Genomic DNA, 20,741 nt, shown 5'->3' with positions numbered 1-20,741 from the left:
CCTCTTGGCCCTCCTACCTTCCTTCCAACATGCGCCTGTGAGTCCCTGGAGGGGGACATGGCCTCTCCCATCTCTCGCACCTTGTTTTCTACCCAGTCGTCCTGCTCCTCTTTTTTTTTTTTTACCCAGGTTTTCCAAGCTTCTTTCTGCTGTTCCACAGATCCGGAGCAAAGAGTTAAGAGACAGCCAGGCTATTGGCAGCAGTGCCAAAACTCACCAGAACAATACTATTGTGGAATCTTCCTTGTCCCCTGGGCTTTCCCCAGTTCACTTGATTTTATATGAAAATTTGTTTTTGAAAAAAAAAAAGAAAGCCACAAAAAACCTATTGATATGTGCCTGTTATCTCCGAATGTTTGCCCCCCAAATATAGCCAGCTCCTCCTGCTTTTAAGCGCTTTGCTGGGTTGGAACTAAGGTGTAACTCAAGCTTCGGTCTTCCTTACAGATTTAAGGGTATTCGGTGGGGGGGGGATATTTTCTACTAAAACAGATAATACAGCTATATAGATGTGTGTGTGTTCAGATGTGTGTATGCTGCAAACACATATGCATACATATGCATACAAACCGGCGCATACATATATATACATATATATTCTAGTTTTAAAATATATGCCAATACTGACCTTCCTTGAAGGGGCCATAGGCAGCTAAAGTTAGTTGTTGTGATTAAGTGCAGGTCGAAAGCAATGCAGCAAATTCAACAGGTCTAAACTTAGGCCTGTGAAGTGTAGCAGGTTGTAGCATCAGGAGTCAGACCAGGGAGACCTGGGTTCCAATCCCACCCCCCTTAGCATCAAAGCTCACTGGCTAACTCTTGCCCCGTCAATCTGTTTTCGTCTATCCTACCTCACAGGGTTGTTGTGAGGACAAAAGAAGGGAGGCATGCCTGCTTCCCCGAGACATCTGGAGCTAAGGGAGGTGCGTGTAAAAAGGCAACAATACAATTGGCCCCGTTGCTTCCACGGCACACACCTTCCCTTTCAAAATGCTTAAGCAGGAGTAGCCCATGTGGTGCCTTGCAGATGTTGTTGCACTCCAAGTCTCATCAACTCCAGCTAGCCTGGCCAATGCAGCCGCAGTCCAGCAACATCTGCAGCCCACCGTGTTGCCTACACAGTGCAGAGGAGTATTGTGCCCCATCTCATGCCCCCAAAGGAGAAAACGAAGGCACCTGCAACCAAAATGGAGAGATCAGCTTTGAAGATTTTCTCTCTCCCCCCCCCCCCCCACCCTGGCCACTGGTAGTCAAGGAACTCAACAGCTTCTCTCCAAGGGATGAAGGTAAATATTTTGTGGGTGGCCAATACAATGAGGAATTATGTGCTGCGCAATACCACATCTTTGAGCACATCCTGGAAACTGGGATGGTCACATCTGCATTTGGAGTCCGTCCGTCCCCCACCAACCGCCCCTGTTCCTCCCTTCCCCAGCTTTCCTAACTGCCTTTCTTGGAATTGAGAAAAAGTCACCCATTGTAGACAGGTGCTTTGGCTTGGTTTGATGATAAATGATGTTCAGGTTTCTGAATTCTGCTGCAGCAGGTACCAAATCACTAACCACAGCTGAAGACCCCCATTAGGTTTGACCCAGTAGCTAAAAAGTTCGGGGGGGGGTTGTGTTTTTTTGGGGGGGTGGGGAAGTGCTGTAGGGTTGGGGTTTGAAATATAAAAACAGACATAATAAAACAAAATCTTAGTAAAATATGCCACCCTCTGTTTCTGTATCTGCTTTCTTGGCCAGGTTTCCAGCCTCTGAAGGACAGTATCAAGATGTGGTGGAGGCCATTAGGGCAAATGGGGCACAATTTTTTCCTATCACCACCCTCGTTTTTTCACTAGCACTCTCACAAGAGAGAGGGAGAGGCCCATCTCTGCCCTCACCAACACTCGATATAATCCCACCTTCCTCACTCTCCAAAGTGCCCTTTACACATTGCCCCACGGTGTTGTTGCAACATGTTAAACAGCACAGTGTCTTGGGGCTCCTCCAGACAACCTGTTTATTGAGAATTCATCCTGCTTTGCTTGCACAAAGCATTTCTGGAACATAGGTTATATCTGGTCCTTATTGCATGTTCATGCTGGTTTGTTTGTATTTCAATGTATGTATTGTATCACTCCCCCCCCCGCCCCCGTTTCTTCCCATTCACTGCGTACATCATTCATTCACTGCAGCGAGCAAATCAGGATGAGTCATTGTGATAGAACCTCTCCACAAACCAATCAGAACGAATGCTCAGCAAAGACCAGACTTAGCCTAACCTCTGCATAAGCTTTGTGCAAGCAAATCAGGATGAATGCCCAGTGAATAGGTCTGTCTGGAGGAGCCTGTTATAAGGACAGTGACCATTTAGAACAAGCAGCTAAATGAAGCAACAGCCGCAGGAGCTGTGATCCCTGTGCTTCCCTCTTATATTATTCAGCTTTACGGATAAGTGTGGCTGAGTGTGCCTCTTAAATTTATGTACTTCTGGGCTCACGCACAGGCATGTGGTAGGCAAGCCTTTTAAAATGCAGCAAAAGATTCGTAGGACAGCAGAGTTTCTCATTTGGGCACTTCTCATGCATACTATCATTAATGAAAATTATATGGATGGCAAGAGCGATCCTGGCCTTCTCTTCTGGCGCCACGAGTTGATATTTTAAATGTTTTCTTCTTTGTGATAATGCCTGAAATCTACACAAACATTTGTTCCTTTGGTATTATTGCTGTTATTGTTTCCATTTAGAGGCCGCTTTGCTATCAAAAAAATAATAATATCTCAAAGTGGTTTAAGTGCAATAAAACCACATCAAATGATTCACATAACAAAATACATTTTAAAAAAATCAGTATTCCTAAACATAATATAAAATTGGAGAGCACTGCTAAGATTCTAGACAACACAACATATACACAACCAACTGTGCAACCCCCAGGCCCAAACAGAGGGGGGGGGCTGTCAACTTTCCCCTTTTCTTGTGAGGAATCCTATTCAGAATAAGGGAATTTCCCTTAAAAAAGGGAAAAGTTGACAGCTATGGGGGGGGGGGTCATATGGGCCACTTGGCCCGGGCCTCCGATTCCAAAGGGGGCCTCGGTCAGCATATTCACAATCACTCATCATTATTTAAATGTAAATACTTTAAACAATCCTTCTCCCTATGTATTTTTAAAAAGCATTATTGTATTTCTATATTTTCCATTTTGTCTTTATATGCAGATATGGCTCAAGCCTTGAAATCCCCAGGGTAAAAAAAAGGGGGGGCACATTATCTACCTGGCCCGGGCCTTTGCCTGGCTCTGCAAGGGCCTGCATCCAGCCACACTAACCATCCATTTCACACAACCATTACAACCATTCGCTGCCTCATGCATTAAAACCAGGAAGCAAGCATAAGTAAACCACACGCACTCAACAATATTGCAACTCAAGGGCAGGAGTCAGGGAGGCTTCGACAGCCTGGGGGTTGCACCCCCCCCCTTCTCGGCAACCTGAAGACTGAAGCTGGGGTGAGCAGGACCAGAGGCAAAAAGTGGGCGGAGCAATAAAGGTACATTTTACCTTTGTTTCTACCTGCACAAACCTACCTACCTCTATTCTCCATCCAGGAAATCATCAGAGTTGAAGGACACGTTTTAGCCTGGCAGAGAAACACTGAAGGAGCAGGCAGCTGTTGGAGGGTGTTTATGGCATGGGGAAAGTCTTTAAGAGCATTCATTTGCCCACCTCACCCTGGGCCACAGGTTCCCCATAGCAGTAAATGAAGCCTGGATTTTAGGAATACATAAATGAGTTGATGATGTCAGCAGTGGAGGGAAGGCCCTCCTCCTCTCTCAGGCACACACTCGCATACAAACCGGCAGGGATCCCCTCTCCCTCCCCCCCCCCCAGCATCAATGTTGCTTTGGAAGATCCAAGACTGCAGCCGCTGCCTTGCGGAGCCCCTTGTGCTCTCCAGCTCCATGGAAACACCAGGCAGGCAGAACACAGTGTTGAGCGGATGGGCGGCTGCTGCAGGCTCTGGGAAACCCTGAAGCATGGAGGTGCCCTCTCCTTCACCCTCGCCCGCCTCCCTCCCTCCCTGCTGCGTCCTTTATGGGTGGGTGGAAGGAAGAGGAAAGGGATGCATTTAAAGCATCCAGGCTGGGCAGGGCAGGATCCCTCCCCTCCCCATGCACAGCCCTCTGGCATCTGCAGGAAAAGAGGCAGGAACAAGGCGACATGTGCTTTTCTCTCTCCTGAGCCCTCATCAAGCGCATGCTGTGTAAGCAAGAGGTTATTGGTACAAAAGGCAGTTGTGCCTGGGATTAATTTGGGGGAACCTGGAAAGTCAGCTGGACAGCGTGGGCAGTACTGGGCTGGCTATTTATGTACTTTTTATTACTGCTGATGGTGAGGGAGGGACCCAGCAGTCAGGAACACGGGCACCTGCCTTACCAGAGTCAGACCCTTGGGCTCATCTAGCTCAGTGTGGTGGCTCTGCAAGGTTTCGGACAAGAGGCCCCCTCAGCCGAAACACGAGATGCTGAAGTTTGAACCCAGATCTTTTGCATGCAAGCAGGTGAGCCATGGCCCTTGTGTTTGTGTACAAAAGACTAGACACAGCAGACACACACACAAGAGATGGCTGTACATGCTAGGGCTGTGCACATCGGCCTTGTGGCTTTGATGTCGGGCTACCAATCAGGCCAATTTGCCCTGGGCCAACCTGGGGGCTACCCACAGCACCTCAGATCCTGTCCCAAAATTAGGACACAAGAGCAGCCCTTCTGGATCAGGCCAATGGAGCATCTAGTCTAGCGTCCTGTTCTCAGTAGCCAACCAGGTGCCTGTGGGAAATCCTTAAGTAGGGTTGGGGGGGGGGTAGGGTTTTTGTTCTTTAATTAGGGCGAACCAAGCCCCAATTAAACACACTCCCGGGAGGGAAAGAGAGACATTGTACCACCCGCAAGGGGACAGATCCTGCAGAGAGCTCTTTTTCAGGCAACTTCCTTGTGTGGAAGCCTTGAGGGAGCACCCTGCAACCCAAAAGACTGAAGCCTCTGCTCAATGGCTGATGAGTGCTGAGGAGCAATCCTGTTGGGTGTGGGCACCAGGCAGGAAGGAGAGCCAGGAATAGTCAGGCTCCCGCTACCTTCTCTCGGGAAGACGGGTTTTCCTCTCTGGCTGCCCCAAGACAGCTCCAGATTGCTCTGGGTTGTCCAACCCAACCTGTCTTTTCCCAATTTGAATCCATGCCCAGTCCTCATATTTATACAGCCCCATCCATAGCATGGCTGTGAGGCAGTTCACAATCTAGAAAAAGATGTGAGGAAGAAACACAGAGGTAGTAGATGCAGGGAAATACGTGATTAATGCAAAAGCATTGATTCTGACCTAGCTGCAGAGGGGAGAAAATGCCCCCTACCCCCAGTGCTATTCTGCGGGGGGGGGGGGCAGGTGTCTGTAGGTACATTTTGCTACCCTGTCGCCAACCACCCTCCCCTTTGCTACTTGAATAGTCCAATCATAAGACAGACAAATTTGGCAAATAATTTCAAATTCCTGTTATGACCACAAGAGGGCACTGCCTTTCCAAGCAAAATTTATCTAGCTGATTTCCAGAGGGAGAGTCCAGGTGATTGCTTTCTGCTGTGCTTTTAAGCATCTTTACAACATGGCCTTGAACTGGCTGGGATACATCTAAGCGACAAAGTGGACCAGATATTGCACTTCCTGTCCTGCATTTCTTCTCTCTCCCCTCTCCAGCCGCTTCCTGGCATCAAGGACCATTATCCTTAATAGTGATTGAGATTTTTTTTTTTTGCCAAGTACAAGGAAAATGGGATCCCAGGATGACTTAAAAATACCAGTTGCCGTGACAACGCAGCAGTGGATGATAAGGAGACCTCATTTGTGGCCTAATGGCTGGGAGAGAACAGCTAATTAAACACCAGCCTGACAAGAAAATTAGCAGGTGAGCAAAAGCCTTGTCCAACCTGTCTCTCCGTCTTCATTGAGGTGATCATTATGGTCTGGTATTATTATTTTATTCTTCCCCTCTGCATTTCGACCACTGTGTACAGCCACCAAGAAATGAAGCAATAGCAATTCTGCAGTGGCAGAACAGGCGGTAGCACTTTAGGTTGCAAGTGGGGTGATTTTTTTTTTTTTAAAGAAAGGAATCCTGTTGTCATGGACTGGTTACATGCAGTGGTGGTGAGAGAAACCAGCCGGGGAACCCCCAGGGAAAGAAGGTTCAGAACCCCGGAAGTGGTGGTAGGATGAGAATAAATGGTCAGAGGGAAGAGAGGGAAAAGACTGGGGAAAGGAAGTGTTGGAAGCTAAAGGGGTAATGGGGCTCAAGGGGTTGGGACAGCCTGTAGCAGAGAGAAGTTCAGAAACAGAAGTGGGAGAGGATGAAGGCCAAGAGGCAGAGATGAGTCTGGATGGTGAAGAGACACAGGTGTCTCTCCCTTCTGCTGCAACAAGCTTCCCTCTCCTCAGGTCACCCAGAACCAGAAGATTCTTGGAAGAGGGCAGAGAAGTTAGCTTCATGCAGGCAGAGTCTCAGATTACTTGGGGGAAACCCTGGAGAGGAGGAGACTAGGACAGCTGTGGGAAGCCGGGGACCTTCAGTCTCATCAACTGCTTCATGGGGGCAAGACCTGCTGGAGATGAGCTGCTGGAGATGAGCCTCCTGTGCAGGTCCTTGTTTTTGCTAACAGAGTTAACTTCAACTTGCTTGTTGTAATTTACTGCTGGCTTACTGCTGTCACCTGTGTTTTAAAAACAATAAAGGAACCACACAGTACAAATTAAGGTTCCAGTCCAGGGATGGGAAATCTTTTTCATCCGAGGGCTGGATACCTTTAGGGGCACAGGCATTGGTGGTGGGACAATGATGGGTGGTCAGAGGGAGAAGATGGAGCAGACTGCAGGGAAGAAATGTCGGAATCTGAAGAGGTAACAAGAGTTTAGTGAGCAGGAAGAGGCTGTGCCACAGGGCAGTCCAGAAACAGAGGTAGAAGCAGAGGGGAGTCAAGAGGCAAAGTGGAGGCAAGCTGCTGAAGAAGCCAGGGAAGGTATCCCCATCGTGCTGTGACCAGTTCCTCTCCATCCTTGGTCTCCCAGAACCCACAGAGGTATGAAGAAGGCGGAGCAAAGAGAGACAAGCATGACTGGCAATCTTTGTCGTTATTCCATTTTTAAATTGAATTTTGTAGCTTTTTCCAGCTCTTTAGTTGAATGTTATTGCTAAATTTGTTGAATTATTGTGAGCCACCTTGTACTATTGGTTACAAAGGGGCCAGATATAAACACTTTAAATAAATAGACAAACATATAAATTGACTCCCATTTTCCAGCTGAATGAACATACAAAGCCCTTACTAACAATTGTTTCAAACAATTCAGTGAAACAGTGCTGAGATCTGTGTCTAACAGCTGTGTCCCAGAGTGTGGTCTAAAGGCACCTGAGGCCACCATATTGCTGAAGCTAAGCAGGTTTGTGTCTGGGTCAATGCATGGATGGGTTCCCTCCTGAGAACGAAATGTATACCACCTTGTGGTTCCATGATGGAAGAAGGGATATGAATGTAAGAGAATAAATGAGTGACCACTCTGGGACTTGACTAACATCAGTGTCTTCATTTCTGGACCAGAATTCCAACAGATTGTGTTCCTACCTAAAACCTCTTAAAATAATTATAAATGGTTCAGTTACATTGTAATTTAAAGAAATTATTCTCAAACACCACATCCTTGTTCCAGAACATAACTGGAGCTTCAGTGTTCTGAAATACTCATTGAGGGACACTGCTAAAATGCGAGGACAAAAGTTTTTTTTAAAAAACAAACAAAACTCTAGACAAAGGCAGAACTCGATTAGATTAAAAAAGTGTATTGGATATCCAATACCAAATAATAAACATGACAGTATTAAAAATTTATAGAGTATACAGCAAATACTACAGGAAAAAAAATGTACAGAAAGGTAGAAGTTTACAGCAGTCCTCAGAACTCTCCTACATCAGAACTGTAAAACAATATACAGAGGTTTTCCCACCCCCTTCTCCATATTCAGCTGGAGGAAGCTGCCGCAGAGCAGCTTAGCTATGACACTACAAGATACACAATGTTCCAAATTTAAAATCACAAGATATGTAAAAAACAGTGTTAAAATGTGAAAAAGTGCAATACATATTGTACACTGACTTGAATAAATGTTTCCTTTTTTTGTTTTAACCTTAAAAAACCAACTTTGAACAGTTGTTTTATTATTAAAAATATCCCCCACCCCATTCCCAGATTCATGGCAATATTGACATTCATGGTGTTCGACGTAAAGTAGCAATATATTCACAAAAATCCACCAGTGGGGGAAATACTGAGTACACATGATGGAATTTCTTTGGGTATAGATATGAAAGAGAAATGTACACATCTGAGGAGCGGAATGCGTGCACTAACTGAATTCAGTGGACGCAATGAGGACCCTACGCAAAGGATTTCCTGTTCTTCACAAGAACTTTGCATGTACAAAGGAAAACAGCCACGTGGAACATTCCCTTTCGCAGGAATGGGAAGCCCCTTTTGATTATAGATGCCCACCCTGATTATACAGGGCTCCGGATCATACCAAACAGCCCAGATCCAGAGAAGTGCATTTCAACACCTGTGGGGCTTTTAATGTACTATTAAAAATTCTCCTCTCCCTCACTGGAAGCTCTTTCTGATTTATGAGGTGTGTGTGTGTGTGTGTGTGTGTGGCACCTCTCCCCTTCCTTCCGCATACCGAAGTATTAAGGAAAATAAAAACCTCCACCACACATACAGAGAACAGATAATTGGATCCAGGCCAGTGTCTGAATCCTTCTCTCTCCCCAACCCAAACCTCATCTAATTTTACTCAATGCCTATTTTGCAGGTGTGCCAGTTTGCTCTTATGATGGACTTTTCGCTGACTGCCCCGACCCAAAAGAAGCATCCTATTAACCTATGAGAATAAACTGGGGAGGAATCTACACCCACATACTATGACTGTGAAAGTCTCTGGGGCATTAGGATGTTTACTGTTGGAAGACAGAACACTGAGCTAGGTGAACATGGCACTTAATTATCTCATTGTAAATTCAATACAGTATTTAAAAAATAAATGGCTTTTCTTATGCATATGTTATAGCTGCTAATCAGAATGAATTAATACATTTCTTCAGTGCTCATCATCAGAAACCACTAGTGAATTTTAGTCTGTCGGCATCCCTGTTTTTCATAATTGCTTCCAAGAAATCTTCAAGATGAATCTGCTGATACAAAGTCAGAAGCAAATACAAGTCTGGAAGTCTGTGAAGGGAAAGCAGCTTGAAGGAGTTGCTTCAGGGAAAGAAGGGGAAGGGCTGGGAAGGGTTAAGCATCCCTCCTTCCCCCTACCTCTTCATCCCCGTACTGGTTCTCAGTAGAGAGCAGTGGCTGGGTGTTTTCAAACTTGAGTTAGCCAGTAATAAAAACCATTCTAGCCTTATTCACATGGATATTTAAAGGATCCAGTGAAGTCTGCCTCAGATCAGAGCACTGCAAACCCCAAGGGTTATGAGCTATTTTCCCCAACCGCATTGCTAATACTGACCCTAAAATAACACTGCTTTACACAGAACAAATTTGCTAAAGAAAACTACCTATTATGACCTTTTGCTTCTTTCCCACCTTCCAACCCTTTCGAGTGTACACCTGAATTCCAAAAGCAGCGGGATTTTTATTTATTTATTTATTTAACAAAATCAGTCTCTTTTATTATGTTAAGTCACCACCCAACAGAGAAGATGGTGGTATGTCAAACTGGGCAGCAAATAGTAGAAAGGAAATAACATTTCCTTTTAGCTTCCCTTTTCCCCCCACCCCCCCCCCACCCCCGAGCGGCACCTGAGTCACAAGCATTGTACGCCTAGGTTTTGTTTCCGTTTAGAATAAATAAGCCTGCAAAAGACATTTTGCTAATTGTGGTTTAACACTGAAGGTACTTTTGAAGACCTATGGGACCGTGTACAACTACAGGGAAAAGTGCCCCCCCAATCTACTACTAACCTCTGTACATTAAAAGATCTGGAATAAAACTCAAGATGCAATGTAAATGTTAAAGAGGTTATCTTTCAAATAAAACATCAAAACAGAAATTTCTGCTGCCAAGACACACTGTGGTATCTGATGCTAAACAATCCTACATTTCTCAATAAAGCTTCCCGTCCCCATCAATTTAATAGCCAGGCACACTTAATGACTAGCTCACAAAGCAAATGATAGGTTGTTGTTGTTTTTTTAAAAAAAAATCTGTTTCACAACTTAGAGCCTGTGCGCACAACAGGTTTTCTTGTTCACATGAGTAATGCCAAGTGTCTCCTGGTATGTGCTTACACAGGCAGAGGTAATGTGCAAACTGATAATCACAGACACAGTCAGGGGCCATTCCCATGATAACTGTAGCACTTTCCCCGATCACTGTGACGAGGGAATTGTTGCAATTACTACTCAGAATCACTCGCTTTGCACATTACATTTGCTCATCTGGGCATTCTCCAAGGGATGGTTGGGGCTACTCATATGGATCAAGCTGTATTGTGTACTGGACCCATTCCTCGGAAACTTTCTTTCCACTCAGTGGCTTCCTTCCCAGTGCCTACCTCCACACTATATTAAAATGCAAACATAAAACAAACAAAAAGTTTCTTAGTGTTAGATTTCAATCCAAACTGGCAGCTAATCTCACAGTGATGAGAGAGAATCTAGTCAGGCTTTTAATAATTATAATATAAAAATAAAAAAGCTTACAAATAGCGATGCAGCATCCCCCAAGGTCATGGATTAACTGCTGGAAGGTGATATAATTATACACACACTAAAAATAAAAAATGAAACATAAAACAAACTGAACATTCCACACTGGCAATGAATTCCCGTACACAATAGAACAAGCAATCAAACATCTGTCTAGGCTGTGGGAAACAACACAAATTTCTTTTTCTTCAGATTACACTTTTTTTAATAAAAAAGATACAATAAAATAAAAACACACAAATAAAATTGTACATAAATGTGAATGTCCAACACTGAAAATGCAGGGAAGGTCACAGCACTGAGACAAAACCTGACTCAAATGAATGCTAAGTCCACTTCTTTGTCTGTATACTGGATTTCATCACATCGGCGCATCTCCATCACCCACTTCTTGCAACATCTTAGCAGGAAGTGGAACCCAACTTTCCAAAAGGTTCATTTCAGGTAATGAATAGAAAAGTCACTTGGTTAACCAGCATTGGCACTGATACTGCAGCTGGTTGAATATCCCTCTTGTGCTGTCCCCTAGTCTTTGTACATTTCCTTGTGCTCCAAGATTAAGTCCCAAGACCTGTGAAACAGGATTTGGAGTCCTTTCTTGGGGAAGGTGGTCATGCTGTTGTGATGGCATTAAGGTCCTTCATTAGTCCTTCCAGGTGGGCCATCTCTTTGGTCAGCTCATCTGGTTCATAATTCTGCAGGAGATTTAACAGGGTTACTCGGCAAGATGAGCTGCATTGTTTTGGGTGGGGGGAAGAATATGGTGCGGATATGGAACATGACAGCAAAGTCACATCTTTTGGATGGATTGCGTTACTACAGAAATGGAAATGTCCCCATCCCATTTTTCATGCGAGGAGAAAGATGTGGGGAGAAGCAGCACCAGAATCCAACATGTAGACAAACCCCAGACAAACAGTGAATTAATGAGAGAGAATGTGATTGGGGAGGCAGGTAGGGGCACAGGGAAAGAGGAAAAAGAAAAAGAAATCATCAACTTTTTGCACCCAAGGCACTATCTATGAAGAAGTACTCTAGGCATGTTCCAGCTGCCACCCAAATCTTGCTGAAAAATCTTGATGAGTTGGAGTTTCTCAGAGTGCATATTAAAGGAATAGACAACTTGTTAAACTCTAAGGGAATACACAAAAAGCTGAACTTGGAAGATATAGTACCCTTATTCTTCCACAGACTTTAAAATGTAAAAATGTTGAGTCTGTCCTTGAGATAGTATTTATGCAACAAAACAGAAGTAATGAAAAATGATCAATGAGCTTGCCTGTGTGTTCCAAGTATTTTACAATAAGAAACTTATCCTGGCTTTTCAAAATGAAATATAGTTTCTTTAAGCTGAGCAATGAAGGGTTATCTCTTTGTTGTTCAGTCGTGTCCGACTCTTCGTGACCCCATGGACCAGAGCACGCCAGGCACGCCTATCCTTCACTGCCTCTCGCAGTCTGGCCAAACTCATGTTAGTAGCAGGGTTATCTCTAACAAGAGCCAATTGTCTACACTAAGGGTAGACAAATATGGTTCCCTGCTGATGTTGTTGGACTCCAATACCCATCAGCCCCAGCCAGTATGGTCAATGGAGAGGGATGATGGGAGTTGGAGTCTAATAAGGACATCATGCTGGCTAACCCTAGGCTACAATGGGTTCCTAGACATTATGAGATTTATTTTTTTTACTCCATCTAAGCTTTAAATCAGGAGAAGCAAACACTTTTCCCTCCAGAAGTTGTTGGACTATATATCCCATCCCTGACCATTAGCTAGGCAAGGTGGGGCAGATGGGAACTGGTCTACAACAACACTTGGAAGGTACCACATTGGCTTTTCCTGTCTTAGATGAACTCAAATTTCCAAATCTGATATGGAATCTTTTGAATGAGACCCACTCATCACTAATAATCAAGTTGCCTTAAAAAGAAGAAGAAAAGCCAATAGTGTACATCAGTCTACTGCAAAGCATAGATTTTTAGAAAGGGCTGGTGCTCAGTTGGATGGCTTCCAGCTGCACTGTTTCAAGTTGTAAAGAAATTATATGAAGAACAGGAGAATGTTCATATGGAAATACAAAGCTGCCTTATAAAAAGGTAAAACCATTGGTTTATCAGGTTAGTATTGTCTTTTAGGAAGTTTAGTGATCATTACAGAAGGCCTCACTCAAATGGCAAAGCGAAGCAAAAAAAGTTGGCAGAAGCTCTTCCATGAATAGTTTCTGAAAAACTATTGCACCATAAGTGCCTTATACCATCTTTTATTTCTTAAAAATATGTTTAATTTGAATTCAAATTTTACTCTCATTCACTACCAAGGTTTCATATGTGATGGAGGTTAAGCTACCTTCTAAGCAGGCTACTTACACTTTCTGAGTCTTCGAGCATCCTTGTTGTTTCCTGGACTTCAGGGGCACTTGGGACCACGACTGGCATAGGAGGCCGAGTTCTCCCTAGGGTGCCAATTGATGCAGTCTTCACTGAATGAACTGGATGGCTAGAAGCTTAACACAAATATGACCAGGATTAGCCTTCTGCAATCAGGGTTGGAGTGAGGGATGAGTAAGACTCTTGTGAAGATCCATACTTTATAGTGCTGATATGTCCCTAAATTATCTTCCAGTCTTCTGATGAGATACCACTGACCTTCTCAATTATGCAATACTGCTACCCTGGATTTTAAAGGGCATTAACTTGACAGCAATTAGCTTCTAAACATGCTATATCACGCCCATGTCAAGAGTAATTCAGAAAGGCCTCACTCAAAGCCAGTTAGAAAGTAAGGGGTAATTTCACATAGGCAAAAACTTGTTCCCATAACTTATCTCCAACTGGGATGAATCCTTGGGAGAATGAGAAAGGTGCTAAAAACATTTGAATTGGAATATACATTTTTCCTAGATGGGAGAAATGTTTTAGATTCTCGTGAAACAATGTGGAGTTGGATTTTCCTGGGTGAGAACCTGCTGTCATGGATTTTGCACACACAAACAGGTAGGAGGCAAGAGGGGAGTTGGGTGTAGTATGCCTGGTTTGTAGGGGTTTTTCCTTAAAATATGGGGTTAATAAATATTTTGACTGCTGGCTGATAGGCTGCGGTGGGGCAGAGAAGTGATTAGTGCCTCAGGGTGAGAGCCTTTTGAGTGTGAGAGACAAGAGGGGAGCATGTAAACATGAAGCATAGGTCTGGCTTGAATGGTAGCTGTTTTGTTTCTTGCCTCAGGTTAACTGGTGTTCAAAACATATATTCTGATTGGTACTCTGTGTGTGCGTCCCCCCTATTTTTATTGTTTTGATTTATTTCTTGTATATTTATTTTGCATTTCTAAGTGTTGCTTTTTATTTGTTAGTGCTTTGTTACTGCTGTGAACTGCTTTGAGCTCAAGTTTGTGGTTAGCATACAAATCTTAAATCAAATCAAAATCAATTACTGAAGATATCAAAGAAGCAGCTTAGCTCTGCTGCCCATCACTTTTCAGTTTGTCAGCTCCCTTAAACTGTGCATTACATTCAGGACTCAGCTTTCTACAGCAGCAATTCCTTCGCACTCACCTTGCTGGGATAATAAAGGTGTGCTTGGCAAGGCAGGGTCATAGGTTGCCCCAGTGGGTGGAACTGCTGGCACTGCAAAGCTCTTCAGAGGATGAGAAGGACGAACATGGGCAGTAGGGAGGCTTTGGCTCGTCTCCTCCTCCTGCGTACTGGGCAGATAAGATCCTGTGGCACTTTCTGGCTCCTGGTGGTCAGCACAACATGTCTGAGATGAGGAAGCTGGCATGGTATCTGTGCTAGGTGTATTCCGAACAGATTCTGGGTTTGAAAAGAATATGAACATTCTCTTTTACTTTAACAAAACACTCCTGCTAGTACTAACCCATTGTTTCTGAGCATCCTTTCACCAGACATCTCTGGTGGAGTTAAGTCACCTCACCAGTTAGATATAAATATTTTCTAAACAAATGAGACAATGAACAGGTCATCCAGAGGCACACCGAGCCATTAAGCTGGTACTTAGGTAACTCCACAGTCTGCTAGTAGGTTCTTCTGCTTTTTAAAGCTATCTTCTTTTGAAAAGAGCAGCCCCCCCCCCAGAATGGTCTTACTGCCATACCAATAACCAGTGAATTAAAACACAAACTGATTTACTTGGTTATCTAAAATTCCCTTAAATTTGCTTTATATTCATCTGTCTTTCAGCTAGAGCATGATTGTCTTAACTGGATGGTTCATAAGTAGTTGCATCTTATCTACATTTGTTACAAGGTACTTCAATTCTGCCAATTTTCCTATTGCTTGTATATTTAATGAATATAATGGGTGCTCCAATGTAAGTTTGCTTTAGCCCACTATTTCAAAAGAAGAAGAAAAGGCCATTAGTACTCTAATTAAACAAGGGGATTATTCTTGCCACAAAGCTGCTATGCATTTTTATCTGTTCACAGGCTTTATAAAGAGACAGTGAATCATGCAAATCTAAACTATCAACTACAGAAACTAGATCAGCATCATGAAACCATGGATCAAATAAATTATGTAAATTTAGAATATGCCAGTCACTAGAAAAATCTAATCTTGCTGAAGATCTGCAAATACCATATAAGAGTGGTAATCTTGGGAATCCTGTTTCTTTTTTGCTATATTACAGCCTTGCACACAGGCTCATCCATGCCTTACCCTTGCACACAAGGCTTTTATTGCAACAGCATTAATTTGACTTAAATGCTGTGTATAATAATTTTAGCAAGATAAAGGTCTCAGAAACAGGGTGGGTGTCTTATATGAGCTTGCCATAATATGCTTGAAAACTTAGCCACTGGCAAAAGAAGCATTCTGGTAACAGTAATAGTAGAACCATATTTACAATTCAGAACAAAAAGCAACCTACAGTCCCAGAATTTATTTTACTTTAAGAATTCTAACAGTCTGTCACTCTAACTGCATGTTCTCAGGTTATTTCCCAAAGCACTAATAACAGCCAGCGTTGCATACACAAAATAAGGTGCCTCAAGCTTTTAGGAGCTTGGCTGAACCCCTCGAGAAGCATAAATATACATACTTCAGGAATGCAAACCATGCCTACTTCTGTACTATCCTGCTGTTTAAACACAACTTACCAGTACCATAGTAATGTTCAAACTGTGCTTGATTAAATGCCATCCACAGATTATGCAGGGAGGACAGGCAGGCCTTTGGAATATGTGCATTATAAAACAACTTTAAAAGGAGTAGTATTATTTTTCCTTTTGTAATCCAGATGCAAAATTAGGATGGGATGATTCCAAATATGATAGGGGCATTGTTCATTCTTAAATTTATTCCTGGGCATAAGAGCAGCAGCCAATTTCCTTCTTACTTGCAGGGTCTCTTAACGAACGCTGAACCAACAACCCTAGCCCCAAAGCTCAATGCTAAAGCTGTTATACAATTAAACAATTAGTCATGACTGAAATGTAATGGTGTCATCATTTTTAAACAAAAAAATCAAACACACACAGGTTCCACTATCCACATACTTGTTATGCAAAAATTCACTTATCTGAACACGAGGACCTGTGAGAATGATTTTCCTTAATGTTGCAATTTACAGTATTTCAAAAGAAAGCCCAACATTCTCCTTCTGTGTATCTACACTGCCATGATCCTGCCCCCCACCCTCCCCAGATCTTCTTCTACCTCTAATTTACACTACTGATCTACTCTACTGCCTGTTCTTGGCAACAGAGGCAGCCCTGTCCCATTTGCCCCTGGTTTTTGAACCAGTCCCCCCTCACTTTGCTTGGATCTGGCCAGTGAGTCAGTCAACCAGCAGTGACACTGCATGAGCCTGTGACAACAGCAGAATGAAGGCATGAAAGGGCCAAGCTTAGTGACATGCCAGAGTCCCCTCTGCTGGTGCAGCTGCCACCTTCTTCTTCCTCCTCCTCCCTCCTCTTTCTTTCCTCTTCTGGCACCGAGGAGGTGGGCAAAGGCTGAGAGCAAAGCTGAGACGGAGGCTGAGCCACTGCCCCTGAGCAAAGAAGCAGTGGAGAGCATGTCAGAGTCCAGCTCACAGAGGTTCAGCCAGGCTTGCAACCAGGATAATGAGGATGAAGAGGATGAGGAAGGGCTTGGCTTCCTCCTTGGCAGCCTTGCTGCTGCAGGAGCTGAGCAGACAGGTCTCATCACTGCAGCAGCCACTAGAGGAGTAGGAACTGATGCTGCTGCTGGGCCTTGGGCACCAGAGGAGGGAAGAGAAGGAGGTGGAAGGCAGTGGCAGTTGCACCAACACAGAAGGCTCTGCCATGTTGCTCAGCTTTGCCTCTCTTGCAAGCACACGTAGCAGTGCTTCTGACTCACAGGCCACATCCAGGCAAGGGGAGGAGGAAGGCAGACTGGTTTCAAAACAGCAGCAAAGGGGCAGGGCTGTCACTGCCCAAACAGGTCAGCAGCGCAGATCAGAGGTAGAGGAAGATCTGTGGGAGGGTTACGGAGTGGGGGTCATGCTGTAGATACACAGTAGGAAAATGTGATGCTCCTCCAGTCCTCTCATTTTATCAGGCTGTTGGGAAAACATTGAGATTTTCCCCCACAGAAAACACTGGAAATGGTTGGCTCGTTATGCAAACACTTGCCCAACCAACCATTTCTCAGGAACGTGTTATGTTCAGAAAGCGAGACTTGCATGTGCATTTCAAGCACTTTTGCAGAATGAAAAAGGGAAAAAAAGATCACAAGACTGCTCGTCCTATACATATGCACTTAGAAATAAGTCTTTTTGAGCTAGCAGAACTTATTTCCTAGTAAATGGACTTAGGATTGCATCCCAAACAAATCTTTGGACATCTCCAGCACAATTATATAAACACCCATCCCTCCCCATCACACATTCACAAAATTGGATTTGAGTACGTCCCAGAAGTTCTTGTCTTTGCATCTTTTACTAATGGCTGCCCCAGGACATTCTTCTCACCTGTGGAATTAGCCCTGTCTGAATGGGACACGGATGTGCCAACTGGCCATGGGTTTGCCTGGTGATGGAGATAGCTGCAGGTTGGAGAAGCGAGGCTGCCGGAGTGGAAATGATGGTGGGGGTTATCAAGGGAATGGATGGGATGAGCACTAATCACAGCTGCGAATGAATATAAGACAGAAAAAATGCTTAACACACACCAACCAGCATGCATGCAGAAGTGCACCCCCACCCATTTCACAAAAAGCACATTAAAAACCAGCACACTATCCTCAATGTTCCAGAACAACAAAGTCCATTTTGCCATGACAGGCCATCTCTACACCTGTTTTAAGGAATTAAGGAATCCCCCTGTTTTTCCAATATTTATTTATTGCAGTTGAATCAACTCATAGCCAGGGGTCTCTGGGTGATTATATTTTAGAAAATCATATCCATGTTTTCTGTTGCAATGAACATGTGGGGTTTGAATATGAATTCCAAGTTATATAAACTGTTACGGAACAGAATTGAACTTCCTGAGCAAACAGGAATTCTGGTTGATTTGAGGATGGACACTGATCTTAATTACAAACTGAGAATATTGCTAAACTCTGAAGCTCACATTTTAGAATCTTGTTTTGAGGTAGATTAATAGGAAGTCTACAAGGGTAATAAAAAGGATGAAAAACTGAATGGAAAACATCCCAGGAAATAAAGCTATAAGCAAACTGTCCCGGGGGATGGGGGCGGATATAAAAACCAGAGTGTAGAACAGAGTTAACAGTTAATGAAAAAGGCCTGGTGCCTATGTAATTATGAACCCTGCTTAAATTCTGGACATGGTTTGCTGCTTTAATTCTGTTTAGCTTCCTAAACATACAGTAAAACCATGGTTTATGCTTTGTGAACCAAACCTGTCACCATGACAAGTGTATAGGGAGGCACCAGCAAGAGAGGTTTGTCATCTGGCAAACAAAGAAATGGACTTTTATCAAGGTCTGTTCAACACACATGCAACCGTTTGCAAACCCATTTCAAATCATGGTTTCACAGCATAGTTTGCAGCCAACCTTTAACCATGATTTAGGTACCATTCCTACTAATGCTCAATTCATTCCTTGAGTGCTGATCCTTATGCAGCCAAAACAGACATGCACAAGAGGGAAATATCAACAGGCTTGGAAAAAACCCAAGGTTTGCACAAAGATAATCTCAGCTGCATGTGTATAGTGGAACTGGCTGGAAGTGGCAGGTGGAAAATGTTACAGTTTGCTGTTTGTCTGAAGTGAGATATAACACAAGCCTGAGTTTGAACATAACACTATGCCAACCATGGCTTAGCTCAAAACAGCATTGCAACAGCAGGCCTGGAGAAAACAAAGTGACCACAATCCTTTTTCTAGGAACACACGCATTTGCTCATTTGTTCTAATTATGGTTTGACCCAGCATTCTGTGCAAAATGCCTCTGCCTCCATCCCTCTCCTATTTCCTCCTCCAAGGGAAACCCTCCCTCCAAAAAAGATGTAAAAAGGATAGAGGAGACAAAAATATATATAAAAGGACAGAGAAAATTTAATTGTCTGGAAATGTCACTCCTGGTACATACTGGGATGCTACTTACTTCCAGGAATGGAAGCAAGACCTATCTGTAGAGAGCTAATAGAGAAATCCAAGATTTAATGTAACTGGGAATTGGTGCTAGTTTGTCTGCCCCACCCACAAGGGAGGGAGACCCTCAAAAGCTAGCAGCAAGGAAAATAATTCCTACTCGAAATCTATTCTTGTTCAGTGTGAAACTTAAAGAAAAACTTACCACTGCAAATTACAAAGCAAACACCTCATTGCATTGTCCCCATACTGTAGATTGAGGGGGCTGTGAGTTTATGAGAATCCTGTAGTGTAATTCAAACTGAATACTCTGGGTGGTTTACAGCAACCCCACAATGTTGTTCAGGGGTATTAGACCGCTACTGCAGGTTGCGATTAAGCTGAGAGATGACAACAACTCTGCAGTGTTACCCAGTGTTTTTTATCTGAACTTTGCAGATTGGACTGGGTGGGTAGCATACAACAAACCTACAGTGTGGATCACTGTTACACCCAAAGAGAAGGTTGAGGGACTGTGCTGAAAAACACTTTATGGCATCGCTGCAATGTCTATTAATAGTGCAAGTCAGAAGTTGGGCTGAAGCTGATTTGGATTCACAATAAAAAATGCCTATTACATCTCAGGTAGCCCAGGCCAAACCGAGCACGCATTTGCATGTTGAAGACTTAAGTACCACTGACTTGCATTCAGAATGAAATGCACTTCAAATTTGTTCAAAATCTATATATTAAAAAATTGCCAGACTCAGGTAATGCACGCACACCAGGAATACACTGCAATGTTTTTGCAGAGGGGCTCTGCTTAATGCTTAACTATGGCAAAGTGTTATGTTTTCATATTATCTAAGTAGAAGAGGTACACAGTACAGAAGTAGTAAACAGGAATGCAAATAAAAACCGAATCCAACAGCAACAGAACACCATGGTAAAAAACTGAAAACAGGAAAACTTAATTTTACACTGGATGCTCTACATACAAATGTTTCTACATAGTGGTGGTGAATAACAAATTAACTTTTTCACAGTTGCCAAGACTTCTGAAATAGATTTTTAGGTCAAAGTGACTAATTGTGGGCAAATTATTTCACAGTAGTTCATTTGTTCCAAATGTCCTTGTTTCTTAAAAGCCTAAAAGCTGTTGATCTCTCCAACCTTTGCTTTTTTTTTTAGTATTCCGAAAACAGTACCCTGAGGGAACGGATCACCATCTTTCCCCTTTGCTGTCTTCTTCCAGTCTTGTGATCTTTATTGTCTATATACCTCTGTTCACCTTCCCCAGCACATGGCTTATCTATACTTACCTTTTGCCCTACTCTATCCAGGCAACGGCCTGCACTTTAAAGCTCCATGTCCTAGCGCCCCCTCCCTCACTTCTTTTTTGCTCCAAGGCTTTCCCCATGAAAA

General features: G+C 43.5%; 1 protein-coding gene across 1 annotated transcript in view; it reads right to left on the bottom strand.

Annotated features, from left to right (window-relative positions):
- Window positions 1–9,875: 9,875 nt before the first annotated feature.
- NEO1 (neogenin 1) overlaps window positions 9,876–20,741 on the bottom strand; it is a 104,302-nt gene continuing 93,436 nt past the window's right edge. The window contains 4 exon segments of the mRNA XM_033166851.1: window positions 9,876–11,492; window positions 13,164–13,300; window positions 14,349–14,606; window positions 17,746–17,904. Coding sequence (XP_033022742.1) covers window positions 11,409–11,492; window positions 13,164–13,300; window positions 14,349–14,606; window positions 17,746–17,904 — 638 coding nt within the window. The 3' untranslated portion in view covers window positions 9,876–11,408.

Source organism: Lacerta agilis, chromosome 13 (assembly GCF_009819535.1).
Source record: "Lacerta agilis isolate rLacAgi1 chromosome 13, rLacAgi1.pri, whole genome shotgun sequence".
Taxonomy (NCBI): domain Eukaryota; kingdom Metazoa; phylum Chordata; class Lepidosauria; order Squamata; family Lacertidae; genus Lacerta; species Lacerta agilis.
Note: the sequence above shows the minus strand (reverse complement) of the source record. Positions and strands in the feature narration are given on the sequence as shown.